Genomic DNA, 18461 nt, shown 5'->3' with positions numbered 1-18461 from the left:
TAAAAAGTTGACAACATAATCTACTCCATTTATTGGCTAAAATAAAAGTGTTTCTCTCATTTTAAATTATATTCTAAAATTGGGCATAACATTTTTTTATTTTGAACCTGTTGAAGATTTTTTTTGAATTTTATATTAATTATTAGCTTTCTAAAAGCTATAAAAACACAAACGTCGCCTTTTACCAAATTATTTCTTTAAATAACATTGATGAAATTGTAAAATAGTTATTAATGATCAGATCTCTCATTGAAAGTATAAATTACATCAGCCATAAATTTTTTGAAGTGCATGAATAATTTATAAGAACCAATTTTGCGAGAAATTGCGACGTTGGCGTTTTTATAGTTTTGAGACAGCTAATACTCCCAACTACGGAGGATTTTAAACTAGGAGATTGCAGCATTTTCTGAACAACACCCTGAACACAAAAAAATAGTAAAAATTAATTTTAATTCACTAATTACTTAGAAAAAAATGCAGAAATGTTGACCTTTGTACTCTTTCTTAACAGACGGAAAAAAGGGATAAGTAATATTTTCATAAGAAACATGAGAAAAAAATTATTAAAAATTTGCGCTTCGTCTCGTATTTTTCAAGACGCTGTGGATACGGTTAAAGATAAAGAAAAATGTTCGTGAAAAAAATGTAGAGAATTAAATTTTTTTCATAAAAGTCCGCGGGACTATATCTTTTTATAGGAATTCAGTTCTATACAACTTTGTTCTTTATCCTTTTTTTGTATTTTCAACCGTATTCATAGCGTTTTGATAAATATACGATAGTGTGCAAAAAATTATCGCTTAGAATTATTAATTTGCTCTCCACTTTATATTTTTGCGAACGCTGCGAATACGGTTAAAGATACGAAAAAATATGAGAAACAAAGTTGTAGAGAATTAAATTTTCTACAAGAAAAGTTCGCAACACCATATTTCTATCTTCAGCGGTTTTGGTTTAAATTAACTTTCCCATACGTGACCACCTGCAAAATGAAGCAAATTCGTCAGTTGAGCGGCTTTGAACGACTTTGAGTCTTAAATGGTTGAAGACAGGGATGTCGTCTCTCGGACTTTTTTATAGGAAATTTAATTCTCTACAACTTTCTTCCTAACAATTATTTGGCATCTGTAACCGTATTCGCAGCGTTTTGAAAAATATGGGGCAGAGTACGAATTGTTAAATATTTGAAATTTTAATTTTTGCAAATGCATTTCTCTGAAAACTGAAGACGGTAATTGAACAACTGCGCTTTCTGGCAACATTACCGGAACTATCGAGAGCGGAAACGTTTTATTTGTATGTACATGTTTCATATCCTAACCTTTAGATATCAGTATTCCCAACGTAAAAAATTATAAGCTTTGTTTTTTCAAAATTTCTGAAAGAGCTTTAGACAGTGTGTTGCCACACCATAAAACTGTGATATCATCTGCATACATGACTGTTAAAGCATTTACAATTATCATAATGAAGTCATTTCGTAGATATTATGACGTGGGGACGCCCTGCTCGAGTCTAAGTCCGGCCTCTTCGAGTTGTTTACAATCTCCTTGTTCCTTCACGCTCGACTCGCCGTCCCCACCGCCCACCACCGCCGACTTTTGCGAGTTTTTCCAAGCGTCGGGGAGCCTCTTCGAGAAGGATTTCTCCAACTTGACGCTTTCAGGTCAGTTTTTGAATTTTTGCATCCGTATTATTTTTTGATTTGTGTGTGGTTTAGATCGTGAGCAGAGGGAGTTGTACGAGGCTGCGAAGATCATCCAGAAGGCGTACAGGTCGTATAAGGGGCGTTTGCAGCAAGAACAGGACAAGGAGAGGACGGCTGCCATCGTCATCCAGAATTACTACAGACGTTACAAGCAATACGCGTATTATAAGCAAATGACGCACGCCGCGATGGTGATACAGAACGGGTATCGGTCTTACTGCGAACATAAACGGTTTAAGAAGAGCCAGGAAGCCGCCGTGTGCATCCAGAACTATTACCGTAACTACAAGGAGCAGGGGGGAAGGGGAAGCCGAGAGGGAACACCCGCTTCCGGGTTAAAGTAAGTTTTAAACAGGGATCCCGGGGGATTCGTTTGCTAGTCTTGGTGTAAGGCTTTCTGTGGTATATTACCTTTACCTCTAACCTCTGTGTTTGTGTGTTCTATGTTTGGTAGTTTGTTTACTGAACACTGATTCTTGATTTTTGACACAATTTTATAACGAAAAGTTTATTTTCGCTTTCCTGGTTTACGACTTCAAAGTTGTGATTTTCTAATGGTTGCGAAAAGTACATACCAATAAAAATTATAAATATTGAAAAATTGATTTTTTTTTCACTACTGAACTACAGTAGGTAATTTGAAAACAACGCACAGTGACAATAAAACTAACTAAAGTTCTAAAACTCGAACATGATACACCTTAAAAAAATCTACAGCGTGATTTTTTTAAAAACATGGTTGATTCTACTTTCTGCTAGATCTTATTCTGTACTCAAACTAAAAAAATGATACAGCAGAGTTCGTGATTAAAATACTTTTCATTTGAAGTATCGCAAATTTAAAATGTGTCTTCCTGTAAATATAAATTGACTTGTCTTCGGATTTTTTAATATTTTGTTTATTTTCTGAGACATCCAGGGTAGCTCGTTTTAAAAAATCACCCTGTATAAAAATAAAAGGAAAAGTTTAGATTTGAACACATTTTACATAATTTAGGACTTAACAGCGCTTTCGTTTTCAAACTAGCCAGTCTCAGTAACTTTTTATATTGAGTAAATAAAGTTTGAAAGAAAAACTGGTCGATGTCACTATGTAGTCTGTCCGAATACAAAGTCAATTTTGATTATTACGTTGTTCAACAGGTGTTGAAATTTGTGGAACAACTTCATGATACATTGTTATATATGATAGTGATTCAAATGTGTCGAACCAACTCTTGCAGGGTAATAAAAGACGTTCAGCTAGGCATAAAAATCAATTCTTTTTTTTTCTAAGCAAATGAATTTCTAATGATTTTTTTCCTATTAATTCGTTGTTTAAAGTTAACAACGCGAATGGACCAACCAAATTGCTTCAATTCAGTCACATGATCAGTGAATCACGCATTTTATTGCAAATTAAATTAATAACGCTTCTATAAACTGAACCTAGGGGCTTGATTATAGAAGGCTTTGTTAAAATTTAATTCGTTGTTAAATGTTAACAACGCGCACATTTGTTCAATTTGGTCACATGATTAGTTAATCACGCATTTAATTACGAATTAAATTAATGACGCTTCTGTAAACCGGTCCTTAATGTTATAACTATAATAATGCTATATGCTAACTTAACTAATTGGAACATATTAAACAATTTCTGTCTATAATTATTTCGTTCTTATGGGGGTTTAAAGTTTACGCGTTTTATTGTTGACCATTAAATGTAAAAGTTAAAAAAAATATTTTACTGGAGACATTAAAAAAACTCTACTAGTGTTTCAGTAGTCACAAAGAGAAATTTTCAGCTAATAATAATAATAACGTTCACATTAAGCTTAGGCCGCCATTCGTTACTTAATTAATTAACTCAAAATTTAATAGTAGTAAAAGGTGTTTAAATCCAAACAAGTAATCCTTGGTGAAATTACTAGAGTAACAACAATGTGCAATAAATCATGTGCACTGTTCTTCCTAAAATTAACATTTAAAGTCAAATATCTTTTTGTTTTGTTCTGTGAACTTTTCGAAGTTGTAAGCTATTAAAAGAACAACCTACATATTTATATAGGTTGAATTATTTGTAGTTTATTTATGATTTTTTTTAGATGTAACCAAAAATACTAATTTCACTTACCACTCTCAAGATAAAGTGGACAATAAACCTAGAATAAAGAATAAAGCTAACGTGGATTCATTTTTTAATTTTCTAACTATTGCAGACAGGTATTAGAACTGCATCGGCAACTTATTTTACATAATGTTTAAATTTTTGCGGAAATTGTAAGTGTATTTTATTTTGTGAGTAGATCCTTCTTCAAATTTTCAGATAATTGTTTCGAAAATCAGAAATTCTCACATCACAAAACCTTCTCAACAACCTAAATATTTTTAAACATTTCTCACTCAACGTCTTACAAAGAATGACCCTTTTTTCTGTTCAAAATTTTGTAGCTCTGCATCAAAACTTTTAACTGAATTTGTTTCACTTATAAAATCCAAAACTATGTAGTCTAAAGTTGGACTAAATGTTCACTAAAGGGTTATGAATGAGAATAATTCCAACTTCAAGCTAAAATAACCTGAGTTAGAGAATAGCTGTAGAAAAACGGTTTTCATTATTCTATGATTTAAGACCAAATTGTTTTTTAAATCACAAATGCCTTTAAATTTTACTCTTAAACAACTTAGCATTGAACCATACCTGAAGATTTACACTAGGGTTGTAATAAGAAAAAACGTTCATTTTCGCATCAGCTCAACACAAATGACTTATTTAATACTAAGTAATTTATTCCTGAAATATATATTCTGTTCGAGATCCTTTTAATAGTTATCTCCTTGATCTTTGGGCTTATCACTCTTAGTCAAAAATTTCTAACGTTCAATTTTATCATATCTCGACCAGTCTTGGTATAAGTTATACACCTCAACTTTGTTATAATGCATGTGAAATAGTATTTGGTAGACTCGATGGGTTTTAGAGATACGGGGTCTCAAATTTGTCGATACCGATCTGCCTTTATAATTTCTCAAAAAAGAACGATTTGTAAGAAACATTTCATTTCAGTGGTTGTAATAAACTAACATTTACTATCTTGTCTATTCATAATTTAAACTGAAAAATTACATAAAGTTCAATAATTACTCGTGACCGTAACAAAAATAAAACAAAAAAAACACTTGTACACACACCATCGGATCAATTAATGATAAGAGACTCTTATTTTCACCTTTTACCCGACGATCGACCTGTCTGCATATTAAAAAAAATTGGTGAGTTTTAAATTATTATTTACTAGCTGTTTCAAAACCATCTAAACGCCAATGTCGCATTTTCTCTCAAAATTAGCTGATATAAATTATTCATGCTCTTCAAAATAAATAATAGTTAATGTAAGTTATACTTTCGATGAGAGATCTAATCAATAATAACTATTTTACAATTTTATCAATCCTATTAAAAAAATAATTCGGTAAAATGCGACGTTGGCGTTTTGAATCAGCTAATATTTAGCTTTCATTTTCGTCCGTCACATTTGAAAAATGTCACTTTATATGCCAAAAATTAGAAGACTATTAAACTATATTTGAGAGAAGAAATTGGAAATTCCTGTTTTCGTAAAGCTTTACAGTAGTATGTGTTTTATACACCTTGAAAGTCAGTAAACAAACTACTTTGCTTTCTTACAACCCCACTAAAAATTTCCGGTAAGTATAACCAGCAACCATCCCAGTAACTCAAACAAACATTCCACATTTTGATTTCGACCAGCGAACTCTCTTACATGGTACAAGATTAGCAAACTTATCCACATACCACCCTCTGAAAACACTGCCCTGCCTGCTTCGATGTAGTTGTTGCTCCATGTGGACGTTGTGTGGTAGTTCTTGATGTCATAACAGTAATAATGTCTTCCTGTTGCACTAACGGACTTAAAGTCATTCTAAATCCTTTATTTCATTTTTGGAAATCAATTATTTCTAGACGAACTTATTCGCAAAGACGCCAACATCAAGCCGCCAGGAAGATCCAACAGTTTATGCGCCAATCGAAAAACAAGTAAGTAACATTTACATTTTTACAATTAAATTTGTACTTCAATTGGAAGATGTTTAAATGAATGCCTTTTCAATGCTTACATAGTCTCTGGGATGAAACTATGGGAAGTGTGGTGAGTTGACGGCATTCAAACCTTTTTTTAATAACAGAGACGAGTTTTATGCCAGGAAGGTGTTAAAAAATTGCTTTTTGCAGGTTACAGAGAGAACGAGCCGAAAGAGAGAGGCAGGGGGGCCCGTTAGCGGATGCCCATCAAAGGTCACTGTCTCAAGGGGACTCCTGCACCTGCATAGGCCCAAATAACAGGTCCGTATCGATGCATTTTCAGCTGTTGTGCTGTTCAATTCAAATTATTTGGGGTCCTGAATGCGAAATTAAACAAGTACCGGATATTTTTCAAGTGGTGTCTATTGCGACTTTTTTTATCAGATTAAAAATTTTAATGAAAAGACTAATCAAATTCTTATCGACAGAAGCGCAAATAATGATTCTTTAGTGGATTTTGAAAATAGTTCCTGTTACTTTAGATGATTATAATTATATTTTTTATTTTTGTTTATTTAAAAGAATGATCAAAAGTTCTTCTTACGTATACAGTGTCGTAACTTATACGCACAAACTTGGGGAATGATATAGCATTTGCTATTACAAAAAAAAGACTAGCAGAACAAAAGTTCTAGTAAAACTTTTTTAATTACCAAGATTATCATTATTTTGACCAAGCTCGGTATGCTGGTATTAAATTTATCTGATTCCTAAATTTAAATTTATGATCAATAAAGAGGCAAATGCAAAATAATGCAATAAATCTGGAAAAAAAATAGTTATTTACCTAACTAATTTAGCAATTCGTTTACAAACAAGTTAGATACAATATTTTTTGTAATGAATATCCCAAAAAAATTGAAATTTTTTTAATGTGGTTTGAAAAGAACTGTACAGTGTCATTTGAAAACAATCTAGAATCTAGAACAGTAACTTGAAAGTTTTTGATTTTTTTCGATTTATTTATCTATTTATTTATTTTTGAAGTGTTTTTGTAATTTATTTTCTTTATCGGATTAAAATGATAATAAGAATCTTCATTAGTGTTAAAATAACAATATTATTTAAAATTTGGTAAAATTATAAATAAAAATGCTATTTGGTAAAAGAATACAAATAATTTAGCAGAACTCTACCGTTTGAACAATGTAAGTAAATATATTCCGTGAAAAAAATAATCGATACATAGTGAAAATTTATGAACTAAAAAATCCTTAAAGGAAAAAATTGGATTTTTTACGGGTGAGTCAATAGTGGGTTATTTTTGAATTTTTCTTAATATGCAACCAATAATACTGATTCCAGCAGACCATATCGGTAATCAATTAATCATTAAAAAATTCATCCACAATTATTTTGTTCTGAGTATTGTCAAGTTTGTTTTAACAGTTTTGCTAAAATTTCATTATGGACTATTATTATTAATATGTTTATTTATTTTTTTATTTAAAAGAAACAAAACGAATTTCGAATTTTAAGCAGAAAAAACTTTTTCAAGTGCCTCTTCTAAAAAATGAAAGTACGAATTTCCTCCAGAGGGAGTTTATCACTTTAGGATCAAAAATTAATAAGGTAGATCTCTTGGTAGGGATTATTTAAAATTAAAAGTAGTTTTGCTTATTACGTAATATCTCGGTAACTTTTACTATAATTTTTTCACTATTCGTTATTATTCGATAAAAACTATAATTTATAATTTTCTAAGTTTTTGACTATGTACTTCAATTTATGAAGACAGAACCATTTATTTGTTTAGTTAAAAAAACCGTGTCTAATATTTTTACTTACCTGAGAAAGGAGTAAAACTAGTGAACATGTTCAAAGTACAAATTTAATTTTTTTAGAAAAATAATGAATAAGTAATTTAGCTAGTTATGTCAAACTAAGTGTGTAAGTAATAAAAAATTTAAATTAAGCAAGATTACGAAAAAGCGTAAATTTATTTTTTGATTTTTCTAAGTTATAGAAACTCTGAACCGAATTTTTCAATAAATCCACAACTGTATGAAACAAAGGAAGGAAGTTTTCATGGATAGAGGTCTTTTTGGGTTAGACCGCGTTAATTTGGAGAATAGTGTCGACGTTTCGTCCGCGCTTGTAAGGGGCATCTTCAGGGCGAAGGAAAAATTTTGTTTCTCTGACGTTATTGTGCCATATTCCCCTTTCCCCAACTTTTTTCTTTTTTTTTTCCTCTTCTCCTTCGCCCTGAAGATGACCCTAACATGAGCGCGCGAAACGTCGATATTATTTTCCGAATTGACTAGCCCGAAAAAACCTAAATCTTCAACTGTATGATATATTTAAAAAATTCATGTAAAGAACAATTTCATGCTTTTGATAGCTTGACACCAACCGGGAAGATACCCTGCTCCCAATTTTTTGTAAATTTTTCTTAACAGATTGATCTATGTTTTCACCCAACGAAACGTTTTTTTCAGGAGATCTTGCATAGTTCGCTTAATATTTAAATTGCTTTTGAGTTCCAAATCATATTACGTTTCAATCCAAGTTGGGGATTTTGACGTTTAATAAATTCCGTGGAGTGATTTTCCGCACAATAAAAGAGTATCTCTAAGTTTAATTTTAATTTTTTTTCTGTAAAACATAATGCGAAAACTGCCAAAGAAGGCTACTTTCGGAAATTCAACTGCGTTCCACATTCGCATTCAGCGCCCCAATGAGCAAAGTCCAAATTTGTTGAAGAGTGAATTGTTTCAGATCAGGTAGTACCAACTTTTTAGAAGACCAAAGAAATATCAGTGAGAGGAAATGAAGACCGGCTTTGAGTACTTAGCTTAAAACCAAATTAACGCATCTAACAGTTAGTCGTGAGTCTTGATAATCAATCTCTTAAAAGAATTAATTTGTAAATTACTGCAATGTAGCATTATCCTATAATTATAACTCTGATATGTACTTATATCTTTACAATGTCTATTTTTGGCTGTTATTTGGTAATTTTCATGCATTTAAAACGAATGCAAGGATCGACAACAAAAGTGAGATGATTTTAGACGTTGTACGAAAATTTTTATTAATTCTGATTATGGATTCAAAGCTGTGATTGTAGTTTGGTTATACATTTTTCAAGGTAAAACTTTCAATCCACCACGTTTGTGCAGAACAATCACTCGTTTCTGTTTCTTGCCTTGAAAAAGTGTTTTGCCGAAGATAGAATTTCTAGTCCTAGTGTAGTGTAGTCTTATTTATATCACCTTTAAAATTTGAAACGTTCTTTCCTTTGTTATACAATGAATGTTTTTGTACTTAACTGACTTTTGACTAATTTCTTGAAATGTTTTCACTGCCACTGTAGCGTAGTTTCTTAGTTGCAGTTCTAAAATTGAAGCAATACACAAACTATGATTTCGTTCCACTAGTACTAGTGTATGACCTAATAATTTCTGTAAAGCTCATACATATCATTCTAGTGTTTAATACGTAATTGTAAATGACCTGCTGTACAATGAAGGATTTTCTAGAGACGCTCTGTATATAAATAGTTTCGTTTGTGTATTGCGTACGAATAATACATTGGTGCTCAAATATGTGTATGCACAATTACTTTCACTTAGGTTTTCGTTAAGTCAATTAACGGCGGGGGACAAGTTAATTTAATTCACGATCAAGTACCTGCAGGCAGGATTAAGTTGTAAGAGAATCCCTCCTCTGTAAATAACTGTTGTTTGTTTTACGAGATTTTATCGGTTCAAAGCTGAAATATATTTCTTCTATATAGCAGTACATAAGTATTATGTAAATTTTAAATGTTGATATTATACATAAAAGAGAGGCTTACGATTTTTAATCTTATTGCATCTTTAGATGAAATTATATAAATGTAGTTTTGCAATTACTAGGGGATATTTTAGAAGATATATCAGATTTCGAAGAAGAAAAAAACAAAAATATTTTTTATTCAAATATCTTGTCCAGAATGGTTGGTTTTTGAGTGGACGCGTGAATGTCATTCAATTGCTTTCGCTTCGAAATAGTTTGGTTCGGACATTACGCAGGCCTAATTTTTTTTCGATATGATACAATCAAAAGTCTAAACAATCTTTAGTGGTAATAGTGGTGTGGTTGGCAGAACTGAAAGGCTGATTCTTGTACATATTTCAATGGATGGTCATTCGCTGGTTTAAATTTTGTAATAGATAAAAATACATAACAACACCAAAAAATATCGAAAATTGTATAAATTTGTATTTTAAATCAGTATCTATATAGGGATAAAGTTTTATTGACTATTCAAATTAAATTTTATATCTATGAGACATTACATTACCTAAAAGTGTATTTAAGGATATACTGTAGAGTGAGTTTATTTTAGCCAAATCCTACGTTAAGTTCTATTTATTGGATATTTAAGCTTTAAACCTCCTACTTAATACAGTTTAAAGAAATCTGTAGTATTTATTAAGTAGATCATTTTTGACTATTATTCTTAGGCAGAGTGCCGCTTATTTTCGCTGATGTTGTGTAGAGAGTCACGGAAAATAACCGGCATTTCGGATAGTGTAGCTGCACAGTACCTATATCTATATTTACTTGTTCATAATCCATTTAGGAATTTCAAATTGTTATATACACACTTCAATACACATGTATATTACTGATATACATGTCTCACTGTATTTTACAATGGTTACTGCACTCAATTCGTTCTGCGTTGTCCTATTTCTACGTTTAACTAGGTTTAAGATTGTTACTTTATTGGCTCTTGTCATTCCATTAAAACTCGTTCAAATTTCGTATTTTGATACTATGTATTTTATAATCTTGTTTCAAATTTATTATCTTCATAGTTTAATTGTTACTCTTTTTTGTTTTCAAACTTTTAGTAGAGTGCAGTTGTTCAACTATTGTTACATATTATTGTGACTAATAAACACTTTTCTGAATCAGATTTTCTCATTCAATACGACCCTAGCCCAGACCGCGCATTCAAAGATTAAAACCCTAGTCAAATATAAATAACTCAATCTCGAAACCTTTCAACTTTACAATGTTATCAACTGATAAAAGTTTATCTACGAGCAAAAGTCAGAGTTCTTGTAAACGCGCCACATTAACCTTAATTTCATTTATCAAAAATACGTGATTTGTATTTTTAGAACATTATGAAACATTAGTCGTGCAATATCTCATGTATTTGAAAATATCGGGTGATTCAAAATTGTGTGGCATAATTTTAACCACGAATACTCATCTACAAATGAAAATAGATAGGATAGTATTTACTGGTCTACCCCAAAAAATAGAAAAATTACAGCTTTGCAAAAATTTGTATGGAAAAATGTTTTTTCTTAAATATTTTTGTTATCGTTTATCCGACAATTATGAAATTTCGCATATCAAGAGACTCGAAGACGCTCTTTGATATGGTGTAAAGGTAAATCTTTTAAAAGTTATACATTTTCGGAGACAAGGGGGCCCTTCCATTTTTTGGGTCATAACTCAATTTTTCGGCCTATTAACACGTATTTTTGATGCCAAAAATCAAAAGCCCAATCATTGTTTAATAAAAAAGGTACTCTTGCTTCATATCGCCAAAATGTACCGGTCTCAAGTTATTTGGGTTTAAACTAAACTCTACACTGCACTGCAAAATCAAAAAGTATGAATTTTGAGCGTACCATTACCTTGGAAACAGTCCACTACGAATGGCACAGCTGTCAATGCTGTCAATTTCATTTAATCCAAAGTAAAATGTGATTAATTCGCGATGATAATAGTTAAAGACACGATTATGTGTTGGAAGAAACAATACATGAGCTTGCGTTAGCCATCCCGGTGTCACAAATTGATCTAAGACCACATCACAAATTTTCACACCGAAAACGATTTTCCATTCAAATTGTTGTTTGTTCTTCGTATTTCAATACTTGCATTATAAAACTACAAAACCAAATGAAACATTAAAACGTTCAGACCAAGAAGATAACCTCAACTGTAACAAATTATAAACTAAAACCTTATCAACCATTGGTAGTAGCATATGGTAATTTTTGCTTTAGTAGGAAGTTATTTTTGTTCCACAGGTTGTTGAAAAAGATTAACGCACTGTTTAAAAATTATTAACATTATTTTAAATTACAAAAACGTCAAGAAGAAGTAGCATCACTAGTAGCACAACTGCAACAAATGCCGCTAGATGGCGTTTGTGCTGTTTTTCGTAAAGCGCTGGCGGTGTTTCGTACAAAAACAATAAAAAACAATAAAAATTGTACTTATTTTTACCGTCTTGGTTAAATGATTTAATTACATGTCTACCGGTTATGATTCATATTATACTCTTTGGTTTTAGAAAAAATTGTAGAACAATTAAAAAATGTTAAATTGTGTTTATACTCATCAATAGTGAAACTCTTTTTCATTATGTTGAAATTTTTTATAGCCCTGAAAAGGGCATTTGAACGAAACAAACAACTAAACTACTCAATCCAGGTACTGCTGAAAATGGCCACCATTGGCTTCCAAACATGCTCGAACTCTTTTCAAAAAATTTCGGTGAACCCGTTCCAATGTAGCAGGTGAATTTTTCATTTCGTTTGTTATTCTATTGACACGCGCCATTAGATCTTCGAGGTTTTCTACTGGAGTTTTGTACACCTCCTGTTTGATAGTTCCCCACACGTAAAAATCCAAAGGATTTAAATCGGGACTTCTTGGGGGCCAAAAATGCGGTGCCTCATTTCCTCTTCCGATCCATCTTCCAGCAAAGTGTTGCTGCAACCACTGGCGAACGTCAACAGCAAAATGTGGTGGTGCACCATCCTGCATAAACCACATATCAACTCTGTCGGCGAGTGGCAGATCCTCCAGGAGCTCTGGCAGGTGATTTTCTAAGAAACTTAAATATTCTTGCCCAGTAAGGATATCGGGCAATCTCCATGGGCCTAATAAATGGTTCCCAAGAAAACCCATCCAATAGTTTATTCGAAAATTTTGCTGAGTGTGATTTACAAACACAGCGTGCGGATTTGCATCTGCCCAGACGTGCATGTTCCTCATATTTAGTACGCCTTTTCTATGAAAACACGATTCATCTGTAAACAAAATGCGGGAGGAAAACGAAGGATCTTGCTGATGGTTTTCCAAAATCCATCGACAAAAAATTCTTCTTTTCTCCAGATCTTCGGGAAGAAGTTCTTGTACTTTAACTCGATGAAAAGGATGCAAATTTTGTTCATGAAGAATTCTCCACACAGTGGCCTGAGAAACATTTTCTGCTCGGCTTATTTCGCGTGTGCTAAGTGTTGGATTTTCTTCCACCTGATTTAGAACGCGCTCTTCTAATTGCGGTGTTCTAGCCGCTCTGGGCCTTCCACCATTTCTATTTCTTGGGCGAAACGATCCACTTTCTCGCAGTCTTTGGTGTATGCTGAGAATAAACCCTCTAGAAGGTGCTCTTCTATTAGGGTGAAGTTCGATGTAACGCCTTCTGGTAGCAGCCGCATTGCCGTTACAGCTTCCATAAAGATAATGGATATCGGCCATTTCGGCATTACTAAACCTTCGATTCATTGTTATAAACAAAGTTGAAATAAAAAACTTCGCAATAAACTGAACCCAGTGAAAGTAACAATTGCAAGTTTAAACAACAATTATTTATTGTCATAGATACGCAAAGCTCACTTTGTTTTTTTGAAGGGCAATAAAAACCTGGATCATTTTTTAACTAAGTATTTAGACTAACAGTATGGGGTAAACAGAGCATCATTTTTAAAAAGTAAATAAATATTTTTTAAACGTGGCTTTATTATTCAAGTTTTTATTGTTTTTCGCGCTGTACGAAACACCGCCAGCGCTTTACGAAAAACAGCACAAACGCCATCTAGCGGCATTTGTTGCAGTTGTGCTACTAGTGATGCTACTTCTTCTTGACGTTGTTGTAATTTAAAATAATGTTAATAATTTTTAAACAGTGCGTTAATCTTTTTCAACAACCTGTGGAACAAAAATAACTTCCTACTAAAGCAAAAATTACCATATGCTACTACCAATGGTTGATAAGGTTTTAGTTTATAATTTGTTACAGTTGAGGTTATCTTCTTGGTCTGAACGTTTTAATGTTTCATTTGGTTTTGTAGTTTTATAATGCAAGTATTGAAATACGAAGAACAAACAACAATTTGAATGGAAAATCGTTTTCGGTGTGAAAATTTGTGGTGTGGTCTTAGATCAATTTGTGACACCGGGATGGCTAACGCAAGCTCATGTATTGTTTCTTCCAACACATAATCGTGTCTTTAACTATTATCATCGCGAATTAATCACATTTTACTTTGGATTAAATGAAATTGACAGCATTGACAGCTGTGCCATTCGTAGTGGACTGTTTCCAAGGTAATGGTACGCTCAAAATTCATACTTTTTGATTTTGCAGTGCAGTGTAGAGTTTAGTTTAAACCCAAATAACTTGAGACCGGTACATTTTGGCGATATGAAGCAAGAGTACCTTTTTTATTAAACAATGATTGGGCTTTTGATTTTTGGCATCAAAAATACGTGTTAATAGGCCGAAAAATTGAGTTATGACGCAAAAAATGGAAGGGCCCCCTTGTCTCCGAAAATGTATAACTTTTAAAAGATTTACCTTTACACCATATCAAAGAGCGTCTTCGAGTCTCTTGATATGCGAAATTTCATAATTGTCGGATAAACGATAACAAAAATATTTAAGAAAAAACATTTTTCCATACAAATTTTTGCAAAGCTGTAATTTTTCTATTTTTTGGGGTAGACCAGTAAATACTATCCTATCTATTTTCATTTGTAGATGAGTATTCGTGGTTAAAATTATGCCACACAATTTTGAATCACCCGATATACTCAATTTTTTAACAAATTTTTTAAACCCGCATTCAAAACATCCTGTCCGTAAAATTCCCAAACATTTTTGCTCAATTTTTTATTGTTCCATATTTCACATCGTGGATAATAAACCACTCGTGAAATAAAGCGTCAGATTTGCACTCTAAAACTCGTTAAAAAAAAACTATTATTAAGAAAATAGCCAGTTTCAGAATTAAGTTAAATGTGTACGTCACTGTTTTATCCATAAATTTTGAACATGATACTTTTTGACAAAAAAAACCAATACAAATATGCAATGATGATATTAATAAATAAGTTTTTATTATCATGCAATACCAAATTAATTGGACATGCCCTGTTCATCCACAACTAAATTTTATATCTTTTTTTAACTTTGAAAATATTGAAAAAAGGAAATAAGAAAAAACTTCTAAAAAACTAATTGTTTTTCAGCATTTTGAAAGAAACTTAGTAAAGATACTTGCAACATCTTGGTGTGAGAAGTCATAATAACATGAGATCCAAAATTAACTGAATTAGAGCAGGCTGTGCTTGAGAAATTTTAGCCACACGTCAAAATTTGACAGATCAGAATTAAAAATTAATTTTTCAAAAATTAATTCCTGGCTGAATTAAGATTATTCCGAAATAGTAAAATATTCAATTGGTGAATGCTCAGCAAAATTTCGGAAGAAATATCCTAATTTTTAATTACCACTCGTTTTATTGTGTTTTGCAAAATTCATTAAAAACAAGTAGAGCAGAAGGAACTGGTAAAAAAGTAGGTAGTGGTAGTTCTTTCAAAAGGACTCAAGAAAATATGATGTGGCTAAAATTACATTTCACTTACAAGGCTTGCTCTAATTCAGTACATTTTCGATCTCATGCTACATTAATTACTCAGTCAGTGTGTGTTAATGTCGTTAGTAAGATATTAAATTTTAAGCTGGATACGCCCCTGCCTTGTATATAGCCCCTAAATTAGCAAGTAAATAATAAAATCTGAATGAAAAACAACACAAAGGGTTTGGTTCTTTTATTTTTTATTTGCTGCATGTTTCAACCACATCATACGGCCATTTTCAGGCATCAATTTAGAGTTCACATTTTGTATCTATTCACCATTTTGTGAAAATAGATAGATAACAAATAGAATCAAGGATAGAATAGGAAAAAAATAGAATAGATAAAAAAGATAGATAACAAACTCTAAATTGAGATCTAAAGATAGCCACATGATAAGTGGTCGAAACATGTAGCAAGTAAAACATAAAACTTTTTTTTTTAATAAAATGTTTCTGTTATTTTTCATTCACCGTTACTTAACACCTCACAGAATGGATTAAGATTCTGCAATTCTGCAGAAATCAATTGTATCCAACTACACATTTCCGACTGTATTTCAGAAAGAGTCAAATGTATTTCTGATTAGACAAATTAGTCACAAAGTATCATTCTCAGATTAATAAAATGTAATCAGAAAGAGTCATTTGTAAATAATCCTTCCTAAAATACACTTAATACTTTTTGAAATTAATCTGATACATTCTGAACTACAATAATTGGAAAAGGTTGAATACAGTTGAAAAACTGTATTCAGAAAGAGTAAGTCACGGTGTAGGGTAAGTTTTTTCGAAATCCACCATGGGGATCTCCGTTGTCCTAAGAGATACGAGGTCGTTTAAATTAAGGCAAAGATGCGCATTTTTATGCTGAACAATTATCAGAAAGAAAATTTGATGAATCATTTTTAGTTTTTGAATTATTGAAAAAAATCAAAATTTTTTAATTCTATTCTCTACAGACTAGAGCAACAGAACTTAATTTAGTCCTGATACCTCAAAAAAAAAGACTTTCTCACAAATGAATTAAAAGAAATGTAGGTACAAATAAATCTCACTCACTACCGCATATACAGGCTGAATTAAAAAACTTAGATCATTCCTTAGGTAATGATAAAAGACTTACAACTTAGTTGAAAGTTCCTATGACAAAAATTGTTAGTGCGTTTTTTCACGAGAAATAGTTGTTAAAAGATCAGAATTTTGGGTTAACTTTTTGACACTTCAGAACATTTTTTCGTAAATTTAGTTATCTAAAATGGTAGACATTGCAAAATTAAACAAATACCTGATGAAAATATCACTAATTTGTCTTCTGGTGTACTACAAGACATTTAACAAACTAGTGAATTCGACAAAAAATTAAATACGACAACAAAAGACTAACAATTAAGACGGTTGCTAAGGAAAAAAATATCACCATTTGAAGACTGGCTCTACACTTTTGAAACATCCTGTATCAAAAATCGTCAGTTAAATGCTCGGTTAAATGTGTAAAAAAATTCGCTATTCTGGGTTTCACATACGTCGTAATTTCACTTCAACACAAATCAAAAAGTCCTCTTTGAAGCTCCCTGACAAATTAAAAAAATTATAAACGACTCTGGGAGAAAAATAACGAGCGTTGCTTGTAGCCTACACTTTTGTGTGTCGGCAAAACCCCAACAAAACTTATTTATCATACCGGAAGTGTATAAATAGTCGCTATTTTTATTATTAACACTGGTTGGACATAATTTTCACCGTTCGTAATATATTTCAATTCAGGAATTTCGTATTTTCGTAACGTGAAAAAATAGATTAGACGACACATTAAATAAAAATACTTTCATCGACCGTTTGAATAAATTTAAGTGACATTAACCCATTTAAAATCTAGACGTATCCAGCTTTTGTGCACCGGAGCGTTGAAAATTTATTATTTTAATAAATAGAGTGCACAATAAGACACGTGAAGGCGTACAAACGGCCTTGATTCGATTTTGTTCACATTTCTATGGCCCGCCTTCTAAATAATAAATCCTATGCGTTTTAATTAACTCTAATTAAAAACTGTTTAATGAATAAACAGTTTTAAGTCACGAATGTTCCAACAATCAACGTTTATGATAACCTGTCAGCAGCAAGAATGACAACGAGGGGAATAAGTCATGTTGTTTGTAATAGAAAAAATAAACAGTGGCATCCATTATTATTGTATAATAAGAAGTCTAATTAATTCACTCGACTATCTCCGAGTGTATCAAAATCGCAATAATTATTTCCACGTCGCGTCTATTCATTTGTGTTATCACTTTGATAAATACGCTTGTATTGTGTTTGTAAATCAAGTATTTTTTCAAGCATCAATAGTAGGTATTATCTGATTGTTGCAAACGTAAGAAATAAGCGTGCTACACGCACCCTTGAGAAAAGCGTCAAAAAATATTTATGAATTTTGCGGAATCAACAACCATGGAAATAAATGAATAAAAAACCACTGAATGAGTGATTCATTTGTAAACAATGCGAAAATTTCAATTTGAAATTGGTCCAATTTTGTAATATTTAATAGGCGGAAACACGTGTTTTGGATATATATTAAAATATTAAATTAAATTAAATCACAAAAGCGAAAAAGCTCCATTCTAGAGGTTATCTGGAATCATGTTTGCCAAGCAGAACACCGAGAGACAGAACAAATTTTATTGCCAACGGAATCACTGCATTGTTTAAAATTTAATTTAAGTCAATTATCTGTAATTTATTATTAGGTTTTTTTTACTGAAATGCTAATACTATTATCTTAAACACCTTGTTCAGTAGAATCTCTACAGGCGTATTCAAAAGTACCGGACAATTTCTTAGGTGCTGATAAAGGACATCAAACTGAATTAAAGGTTCCTATGACAAAAAATTGTTTGAGGCTTTCTTAACAAGATAAAGCTCTTCAAAGTCAATTTTTTAAGTTTTAAGTTTTTGGTGCTTCAGATAATATTTTTTAGACTTCAGTTAGCGG

The 18461-nt window shown here is 31.8% G+C and overlaps 1 protein-coding gene across 12 annotated transcripts in view; it reads left to right on the top strand.

Moving 5' to 3' along the window:
* The window catches only part of Camta (Calmodulin-binding transcription activator), a 219397-nt gene extending 208695 nt beyond the window's left edge, over window positions 1-10702 (top strand). For 7 of the 12 annotated variants that reach the window (XM_064355061.1, XM_064355067.1, XM_064355057.1 and 4 more), the window contains 5 exons: window positions 1488-1669; window positions 1724-2051; window positions 5679-5753; window positions 5949-6059; window positions 8517-10702. In XM_064355061.1, the coding sequence (XP_064211131.1) occupies window positions 1488-1669; window positions 1724-2051; window positions 5679-5753; window positions 5949-6059; window positions 8517-8571 (751 nt within the window). In that variant the 3' untranslated portion in view covers window positions 8572-10702. Of the gene's footprint in view, window positions 1-1487; window positions 1670-1723; window positions 2052-5678; window positions 5754-5837; window positions 5866-5948; window positions 6060-8516 lie in introns of all 12 variants that reach the window. The other 5 variants (XM_064355065.1, XM_064355058.1, XM_064355059.1 and 2 more) reach the window with 4 other exon arrangements.
* Window positions 10703-18461: the final 7759 nt, after the last annotated feature.

This window comes from Tribolium castaneum, chromosome 2, assembly GCF_031307605.1.
Source record: "Tribolium castaneum strain GA2 chromosome 2, icTriCast1.1, whole genome shotgun sequence".
Taxonomy (NCBI): domain Eukaryota; kingdom Metazoa; phylum Arthropoda; class Insecta; order Coleoptera; family Tenebrionidae; genus Tribolium; species Tribolium castaneum.
Note: the sequence above shows the minus strand (reverse complement) of the source record. Positions and strands in the feature narration are given on the sequence as shown.